The 9,888-nt window shown below is 46.2% G+C and overlaps 1 protein-coding gene across 1 annotated transcript; it reads left to right on the top strand.

Moving 5' to 3' along the window:
* Window positions 1-7,082: 7,082 nt before the first annotated feature.
* LOC123175516 (peroxidase 1) lies at window positions 7,083-8,357 on the top strand. Its single transcript, XM_044590226.1, has 2 exons — window positions 7,083-7,363; window positions 7,461-8,357. The coding sequence occupies exons 1-2, from the start codon at window positions 7,154-7,156 to the stop codon at window positions 8,238-8,240; spliced, it is 990 nt and encodes a 329-aa protein (XP_044446161.1). The 5' UTR covers window positions 7,083-7,153; the 3' UTR covers window positions 8,241-8,357.
* The last annotated feature ends 1,531 nt before the right edge of the window (window positions 8,358-9,888 follow it).

The following is a 9,888-nucleotide window of genomic DNA, read 5'->3' as shown; positions in this document are numbered from 1 at the left end:
AGGCATAGCCATGCCACCAGGTTACACCAGGAGGCGACACGTGGCAGGCTATGCCTACGGCAAAGCCATCGGCATAGATTTAACCTATGACGACGGCTTTGCCGTAGGCATAGCCCTGCCACGTGTCGCCTCCTGACCCGCCAGCAGTTTGACGGCGCCATCCGTTGCCGTCAAACGGAAAACTACGCCGACGTTTAGGGTAGTCTTCCGAGAGTCTTCCATAGCAATGTTTGGAGGAAAGTCTTCTGAGAGCAAAATAATTTCATCAAAGATTGAGATGCCTCATCTTCTCTGTCCTAGGATAGAGATCCAACAATCATGAGGAAAATCACAGTCCCAAAAAAGATGCAAGGTTGTTTCTTCAGTGCTGAGATGGCATGTCTCGCAGTCATAAGAAGGCAGCTGAAAGGATTTCCACTTTAAAAGACCCCTGGAATTTACTCTATCATGCAAGATGAGTCAAAAGAAAATTTTGTAACGTAGTATAGCTGCATTCTTCCAAATCTTCCTGAAGATGGTAGGTGGATTGTGATCTTTCTCGGCCAAACACTTGTACAATTTGATGGAGGAAAATGCAGATCCCTAGGAGTAACTCCAGATATCATGGTTCTTAGAAAGTTGAGTATTTTGAAGAATAGACTGAAGTTCTTGGAACTGTTGTAATGCTTGGATGGAGAGTGAAGTGTGAAAATGGTCCATTGGGTTATCCAATTGCGGGAATTCTTGCACAGATAAATCTGCTCTGAGTGAGAAAGAGTGGAGTTCTAGGTATTTATGCTGAAGAGTATCATGTCCCCAATTAACTTGCCAGAAACATATGGAATTTCCTCTACCAACTTCTCCCTTAGCCCAATGCTTGAATAATGGTAGCAGCTTGATAATCCCTTTCCACCAAAAAGAGCCCACGGGTCTGGGGGTGAGGATACCATTGGGATAATAAGATTCCCAAATAAGATTCACCCAGGGCAAGTTTGCATGGTTTAAAAATTTATGAATGTGCTTCATTAGGAGGCATTTATTATGAGTGGTGATGTCTAAAATACCCAGACCTCCTTGAGTTTTAGGTAAACAAACTTTCTCCCATGCGATCAGAGCAGGACCTCGTTCCTTACCATATTTTCTCCAAAAGCACAATCTGAGGAATTTATTGATCTGATCAACAATGCCAGCAGGCAGAGAGAGTGTGCTCATGAAAAATAATTGGTAAGCTTGTGAAAACAGACTTAATGAGTGTGAGCTTATCCCCATAAGAGAGCAATATGGAGCAGCCAGCAAGTCTTCTGTCAATCCTTTTAATGATGGGGGCAAAGTCTTGTAGCTTAGGTTTGAGCAGGCTGAGAGGTAAACCCAGGCAAGTGAGAGGGAGACTGCCAATAGCACATCCCAATGTGCTAGCCAGAAGTTGCATCTTGTGATCTGGTGTGTTGATTGAAATCAATCCAGACTTGTCACAGTTTTTCCTTTGGCCAGTGTAAGCAGTGAAATGCATCAGGAGATTCTTGAGCTGCTCTAATTGAATTCTGCATGCAGGCATAATTAGGACTGTGTCATCTGCATATTGAATTACTGGAAAATTAGGACAGGGGTGTAGCTTAAGAGGTTTGGAGATGAGACCTGTCATCATAGCTTTATTTATAATTGTTTGGAGCAAATCAGTAGCAAGTACAAACAATAGTGGTGAAAAAGGGTCTCCTTGTCTGATACCTCTTTTGCAGAGAAACTGTTTTCCAGGCACACCATTGAGTAGAACTGAAGAGAAGCCAGAAGAAAAAAAGCATATCCATCCACATGAGCCACCTAGGTCCGAAGCCTCTAGCAACCAAGATATCTTTGATAGTCTGGTGTTCAATCATATCAAAGGCTTTTCCAAAGTCTAATTTAAGAAGAATCAATTCCTTATTAGAAGACTTGCACCGATAAAGGTATTCATAGGACCAGGCCAAAGAATCTTGGATAGATCTTGATTTCAAGAAACCATATTGTTTTGTACGAACCAGCTTGAGGATTACTGTCTGCAATCTGTTGGCAAGTAGCTTGGTGATAATCTTTATGGAACAGTTGAGCAGAGAAATGGGTCTGAAATCATTTGAAGTTACTAGAGCATGTTTCTTTGGAATGAGTGTAATATAAGAACTATTGATGCTCTATAAACTGATTGTTCCATTGAAGAAATCATCAATCAATGTATAGAAATCTGGAGAAATGATGTCCCAACAAAATTTAACAAAATCAGTGTTAAAGCCATCTGGCCCAGGGGCTTTATCATGAGGTAAACCCTGAACCACTTTATCAATCTCATCTTTGGAGAAAGGCTGCTCCAGAAATGAAAGATCAGTAGTTCTGTCAATCGGAGAGTCCACCTCAAGGAGGTCGAATGTAGGTGTGGAAGTGCTAAGCCTTTTCTTGAAAGCATTAAGAAGAATACCAGCCTTTAGATTATGCTCCCTGCAAATATTACCATCTTCATCTTGCAAGTTGTCAATGTGGTTCACTCTGTATTTTAAAGTGGCCTTAGCTTGAAAAAACTTTGAATTTGCTTCTCCAAATTTGACCCATCTAATGGTGGCTCTCTACTGCCAATAAATCCTCTGCCACTCCAGAAGTTGTAACAGATGTTGTTTAAGAAAATTCCTGCCATTCCATTCCGAGGTAGATAAAGGCGTGAACTCTTCTACAGTACAAAGAAGAAGAATCACCGCATTAGAGTTTTTGATTGAGATGGTCAAATTAAAAATAGTTTTGGCCCAGATCTTAAGGCACTTTCTAAATCTCTTGAATTTAGCTGAAATTCTCTTGGCAGAATCAGTGATGTGAATATCCTGCTCCTAGCTTTGCTTGACAACTTCTTTGAAACCCTGCACTTGCATCCAGAAGTTTTCAAACCTGACAATCTTGGATTTGGGAATGTGTGTGCCAATTTGAATCATGCATGGAGTGTGATCAGAGATTGGTTTGGCAAGGGGCGGGACCAAAGTATTGGGGAATTCTGCGGTCCAACATTCTGAAGTAAAAACCCAATCCAATTTCTCTAACAAAGGGGCGTCTTGCATATTACTCCAAGTAAATTGTCTACCCTTCAAAGGGATTTCAACCAAAGCTAGGGCATTGATGGCCTCATTGAATTGCAACATCTCTGTGAAGTTTCCACCTTCTCTATTTCTATCAGTTGGAAATCTAACATAGTTAAAGTGTCCCATTATAATCCATTTGGTATCTGTAGGAATTTGAATATCTTTGAACCAATTCAGGAATTGAGCTCTTTCTGGTCCCTGACAAGGCCCATAAATATTGGAGTGAATGAAAGAATCTCCAAATAGAGTAGACGTAAAACGCACAGACATCGCTAAATCATTGTGAAATAGATGTTCACCTGTAAACAAAGAGCCATTCCAGGCAATAAGTAGCCCACCCGAAGCACCTACTGAAGGGAGGAACTCAAATTGATTAATTCTCCTAGGATAAAAGTTCTTGATGTATCTAGAGTCAAAGAAATCTCTTTTAGTCTCTTGAATGCAGATGATGTCAGCATTTGATTCATTGATTTTATTCCTCAAGGACAGCCATTTTTTAGGAACATTAATGCCCCTAATATTCTAGTTCAAAATACTCCAAGTCCTGTTTGTTTGAGGCATGGTGAAGTGTGTCTGCAAGGCTGATGTCGATGTTCATTGACTGCAAAGTGAGAAAGACTATGGCCAGCACAATGGCCCAAATTTTGGAAAGCCCACAGAGAAAAACATAATCAGATAGCATCCACAGTTGATCCATTACTGTCAGCCAAAACTTTAAAATGGGACAAGCTACCCAGCAACATTCATACACAGCACAGAAATCAGTGGAAATGGAACCATAATCCCAAAGAACTTTCCAGATCATGAAAGAAGGATAACTAAGATAATAGAGGATTGCAGCCAGCATATCTGATAAAGTTCTTACAATACTTGTACAAAAGGAGGTCCACACATCAAGGTTCCAGATTAAAGTAAACATCCCAGCTACAAAAGAGCTAAAACTCAGGTCCAGCATCATTACAAACCAGAATGAGCAGCAAGACTGCAACTAAAACTCTAGGGCCTGAAGATTGCAGGCTTCTTCTGCACTCCCTTGGCAGAGCTCTTAGTATCCTTCTTTTTCTTGGGCTGCTGAAGCATCTCCTCAGTGCAGTCCTTAACATTTGCCTTGCGAAAGGAAACAGAGATAGTTTTAATAACTCTTGAGGGTAAAGCATGCAGGTGGGTCAGTGCTGCAAGGGAGGCAATTTTATCTTTGCAAACTCTTCCTTTAAAACCTTTATTACCTTCTTGCAATCGGTAACTTCTTCGTACCTCAATGTCACAGATGGGAGCCTTGTCTTTCCTATTCTTCCGAGCATAAACAGCAGATGTGCTTGCCGATCGAGGTCATTGATCACCCCCTACACTGTTGTGCGTTGGAGTAGTAGGTTGGGCTGAGGAAACCTCCAGTTCCATGTTAAGCTGCTGACAAGTAGGAGTGTGACAAGAGATACATGAGTCAAGAAGTACAAAAGGAATGAACTTTTTGTTTATAGATCCTTCAATGATGTAATTCCAGAGTTGAGAAGATAATAGTGATTTAGCCCAGCTAAAGCTATCAGGTGTTAAAAGAGCAACAGTGACAAACTTAAACCATTCACATGGTACCTGAACCACTTTTTCAGCTCCTTCAACAAGATTGAAATGCTTGTCCCACAGATCCAGTCTTTTCTTAGACAGAAAATCATCCCCTACATCTGACAAAGAGATGTCTGTTGTTATGTCTCTGAATTGAGAGCCCAACTGATCTGGAAGTGGAACATTAGGAACAGTAACTGTCGTATGGAAAATAGGTAGTTGGAAGCCAGGTGGAGGCCCAAAACTGGTACCTTCAGAGCTGTCAGAAGCAGCAAGACCATGTAGAACGTGCAAACTTGCATCGGAAAAGGAGGTGTATGATTGTCTCATCATGAGTAAAAAACAACACTTCTTACTCCCTTGCCAGTTGCGCCGTGCGAGGTTGTCTTTGGTTAGCACAATTCCCCTATGAAGATACCACATGAAGATTTTGACCTTTAGTGGAATCTTTGACTTCCATAGTTTCTTATTATTTTCCACTGGTACCTCAGAATGTGTGAATGCACAGTGCATGTAGTCTACTGTGAAAGACCCTGATGTAGTAAGGTTCCAGCAAAACAAATCCCGGCCTTGTGTCAGGTTAATCGAATCCATCCTGGACAATAGATTATGCCATGACGTAAGTCGGGGCCCAATCAAATCCCGTCTGAATGACATATTCGGCGGGGATGAACTCAACACCTGCGCAAGAGTATTATTCTTCTCACAAGCAATGATTTATAAGGTTGGATATTGTCCTCGGAGACTGGCATTGCCTAGCCAGATGTCTTCCCAGAAACGAACCTCTGACCCATCCTTTATTGCGAAAGACCCAAAGCGAAAGAGATATTTCTTTGCCGCCATTAGGCTAGCCCAAAGTGAGAGTCTCCATGTTTCTAATATGCCTGAGACGCCGCCTTTTGGCCTAAATACTTGTTGCGCATGATGGTTTACCAAAGACCATCCTCAGTAAGTAGTTTGAACAACCATTTACTAAGTATGGCCTCATTCTTGACCTGTAGGTCATGAATTCCAAGGCCACCTTGGTCTTTCGGCCTACAAACCACAATCCATTTGGCCAGTCTATATTTTTTCTTTTCCCTTCTCCTTGCCAAAAGAATCTGGATCTAAAATAGTTCAATCTTTGCAACACTCCTTTTGGTAGTTGGAAGAAAGAAAGCATATAGCGAAGCAAATTTGTGAGGACGGAAATAATCAAAACCAGTCGTCACCCAACCGAGAGCAGCTTTCTTTTCCAACCGCTCAACCGTTTCTCTAGACGCTCCTCTACATGCTTCCACTTCGCAATAGTGAGACACCGATAGTGAACCGGTATTCCCAAATACCTAATCGGGAATTGGCCATGTGTGCAACCAAATATGTCAGCATATTCGGCCGCCGACTCAACGGCTGCTCCGAAGCAGAACATTTCGCTTTTATGGAAGTTACTTTTAAGACCTGGCTTTGCTCAAGCGCCGAAAGCAATAGCTTCAGATTTCGAGCTTTGCCAGGTCATGTTCCATAAAAAGAATTGTGTCATCGGCATATTGCAGAATAGAGATGCCACCATCCATAAGGTGTGGCACTACTCCTGCAATCTGGCCACCCTACTTGGCGTGCTCAATCAGAATACCCAACATATCAGCAACAATGTTAAATAACATATGAAGTCACCCTGCCGCAGTCCTTTTTTTGTCTGAAAGTAACTGCCTCCAGCATCATTGACTTTAATGGTCACACTACCTCCAGTTACAAAGTTGTGGATCCACTGGCGCCATTCATCGTCGACATGTAGCTAGTCGATTTTTTACTCTTCTAATGTTTTTTGAGGAATCGGTTAGAGATATTGTAAGCCTCTAACTATCCGCAAATCATTGCTAAAACCATCCCATTTCTGCCGCGAAAACTCAAGGTTCCTTGCAATGACACACTAAGTGAGAACGCATTGTATAGAGGCTATGGTTGGCGTGCCTTAGCGTATGAAGTAGGCGCTTTCGACTTGAAGCAACAAGTCACCATTGGAAATTCTGTAGAGATATCATTAGATATACAGCCTGCTCAAACTAATCATCGTTCAGGCACATGGTGCCACAGAAGGTTATTCCCTTGGTGCATATTATATCCTCTGGCAGTTTATCGGATAATTGCCTTCCATGCATCCGCTGAAACTTGTTCAGACACAGATGGTAGATTCATGGCATGTTACGCTGGACGCCAATCATGGACGATTGAACGGCCTCGACGACATCTATTTCCTTCCCCCTTTTTTCTGCATTGACTTGTTCGTTTAGCCGCGTTTGAATCAGATGATAACTGAGGCGGTTGTATTGAGATGGTAGTTAGCACATGCCTCTGCACATAGATAACAGGTTGTCACACGTCGACATGCACCCAAGACTACGTAACCGGCCGGCCGGCATATGTATAAATACAGGGATTGCGAGGACAAATACACGTCATCCGTTCATTCCCTAGTACTGATACATTCTTGTCCGTAGCCACTTAATTGGAGCTTAGTTCGATCGTGCAACTGGTTAAGGTCCATGGCGGTCAGGTATTTGCTGCTCCCTCTGGCCCTGCTGGCTCTCGCAGCTACCTCCGCTGCGGTGGCTCAGCTGGAGATCGGCTTCTACAGCAAGACATGCCCAGACGCCGAGAAGATCGTCCGCGAGGAGATGGCCAAGATCATAGCCGCCGCGCCCAGCCTGGCCGGCCCACTCCTCCGGCTTCATTTCCACGACTGCTTTGTCAGGGTACGTAACTTGCCCAGCCTGTTCTCGTATTTCTGCTGCCATTGATCCTGAAATGTATGCTTACATGTTCGTGGATGCAACGCAAATTAAATTGCAGGGTTGTGACGCCTCTGTCCTACTCGAATCCACCGAATGTAACGTGGCGGAGAAGGACGCCAAGCCGAACAAGAGCCTGCGAGGGTTCGGCTCCGTGGAGCGGGTGAAGGCCAAACTCGAGGCCGCGTGCCCGGGCATCGTCTCCTGCGCCGACGTGCTCACCCTCATGTCCCGCGACGCCGTCGTTCTGGCCAAGGGCCCCTTCTGGCCGGTGGCTTTGGGAAGGAGAGACGGAAGGGTGTCCAGTGACACGGAGGCCAGCGACGAGCTGCCCCCGGCCTCCGGCGACGTCCCTCTGCTCGCCAAGATCTTCGCCTCCAAGGGCCTCGACCTCAAGGACCTCGTCGTGCTCTCCGGCGCCCACACGCTCGGCACGGCGCACTGCCCGTCCTTCGCCGACCGGCTCTACAACAGCACCGGCGAGAACGGTGCGTATGGCCTCGTCGACCCGTCTCTGGACAGCGAGTACGCCGACAAGCTGAGGCTGAAGTGCAAGAGCGTTGATGACCGCGCTATGCTGTCTGAGATGGACCCCGGGAGCTACAAGACCTTCGACACCAGCTACTATCGCCACGTCGCCAAGCGGAGGGGCCTCTTCCGCTCCGATGCGGCTCTCCTCTTCGACGACACCACCAGGGACTACGTCCAGCGCATCGCCACCGGCAAGTTCGACGGCGAGTTCTTTAAGGACTTCAGCGCGTCCATGATCAAGATGGGGGACGTGGGCGTGCTCACCAGGGCCGAGGGAGAGATCAGGAAGAAGTGCTACGCCCCCAACTAGCGTCCGTTAATTCTTAGTTGCTGTAAGTAAATGCACGAGATGGTGCATGCATCATCTGATATTATCGACTGCAGTGTGATGTATTATTTTCAGTGGTATATAAAGCAAATTATTTGTTCACAAGAGTCCATGGGTGCGGCTGCATGCATGCTACGTAAATGCCTGTAATGGCTGTAGTGTTGCATGGTCTTATTGCGTGACGGGATGTGGAGTTCCCGGAGAGGAAACTTAGGCCCTGTTCGGCAGCTCTCCAGCTCCGTATAATACGGGGAGCGGACGGAGCGCCAGTTTTCCAACTCCAGGAAAATGCACTGCGGGCCGCTCCGCTCCGGCCGCTCCAGGAGCAGAGCCGCGGAGCGGAGGGCTGCCGAACACGGCCTTAATCCTGGAACTACGGGTTCCGGTTGCCTGATTGTTCGATTAGCTCTATGTGAATCACTACCGGAACAGGGCTCTAAGCCGACAGCCAAATATATGCCGACGGCTACCGTCGGCCTAGACCGAGCTATGCCGACAGCTAGCTCCTGGCCGTCGGCGTACAAAGGCCGTCGGGCTACCAGCGTCCATGCCGACAGCAGCCGTCGGCAAATCAGAGCCGTCGGCTTATCCCAGGCTACGCCTACAGCTGTCGTCGGCATATATAGGCCGTCGGCATAGATGCGGGCCCGCTGACAACTGCCATCACGGCCGGCTAACGACGTCAAATCTATGCCGACGGCCGTGACGGGTGGCCGACGGCATAGATACGGGTGACACGTCACCGATCCAGAGCGCACCGACCAGGAGCTATGCCGACGGCAGCCGTCGGCATAGCTAACACATCATCGATCCGCGTCGCTGTCCATCTACCCTGGCCGCACCTATGCCGACGGCTTTTTTTTCTTTTTTTTCTTTTTTTCCATGTAATATTATTATTATTATTATTAAACATACAGTATGTGTTAATAAGCATACATATAGATTGTGTTAATAAGCATACATATAGATTGTGTTAATAAGCATATAGTATGTGTTAATAAGCATACATATAGTTTTTTTTCTTTTTCTTCACTGTTTTCTTTAATATTATTATTTAACTAACTTACATACAGTATGTGTTAATAAGCATACATACATTATTATTCGGTTCTGTACAGAGCGGTGTGACCCCCCTCACGAACGGTGCCGCCGCCAGCCGGCAACTGGAATGGGGAACAGCCACATCGGGTCTATACGAAGGGGACTTTGCTCGAAGTGTTTATATATATCGGATGACCTACCACAACCGGATGGTGTTATGGCATGTCCGAACAGGCGGCATGCATCTCCGGGGTGTGGCCCCATCACGGACGGCGCCGCCGCCGGCACCTGGAGGGGGGGAATGGACGCGTCGGGGTCTACATGGAGTGGATGTATCTGTGGGTTTGGCCCGGATTTTGCTCCCGGGTGTCCCTATGGGCGGACCTGACACAACCGGGTGGAGAGGTCCACTGGTCAAAGCCTGTCCGTGGGAAGTCAAAGGGCTAGATCTCGTGGTCAACCGCTCCCGGGTTAGGCGGGACGGGGGCCCCCTGGGGGTAGCAATGCCACCGGAGCGTCGTACCGTGCCCTCATACATGCGGGGTGGTGTTGTGGAATGTCCAAAGAGGCGGCACGCGTCTCCGGTGCG

Source organism: Triticum aestivum, unplaced genomic scaffold, assembly GCF_018294505.1.
Source record: "Triticum aestivum cultivar Chinese Spring unplaced genomic scaffold, IWGSC CS RefSeq v2.1 scaffold128337, whole genome shotgun sequence".
Classification (NCBI taxonomy): Eukaryota; Viridiplantae; Streptophyta; class Magnoliopsida; order Poales; family Poaceae; genus Triticum; species Triticum aestivum.
The sequence above is the reverse complement of the archived record's forward strand: the minus strand, read 5'-3'. Positions and strand labels throughout refer to the sequence as shown.

Bases quoted from the DNA above. Each gene is read 5' to 3' on its own strand.
- LOC123175516 (XM_044590226.1), top strand. From the start codon at position 7,154: ATGGCGGTCAGGTATTTGCTGCTCCCTCTGGCCCTGCTGGCTCTCGCA. The intron at 7,364-7,460 runs GTACGTAACTTG...ATTAAATTGCAG, and splicing joins TCCACGACTGCTTTGTCAGG to GGTTGTGACGCCTCTGTCCT.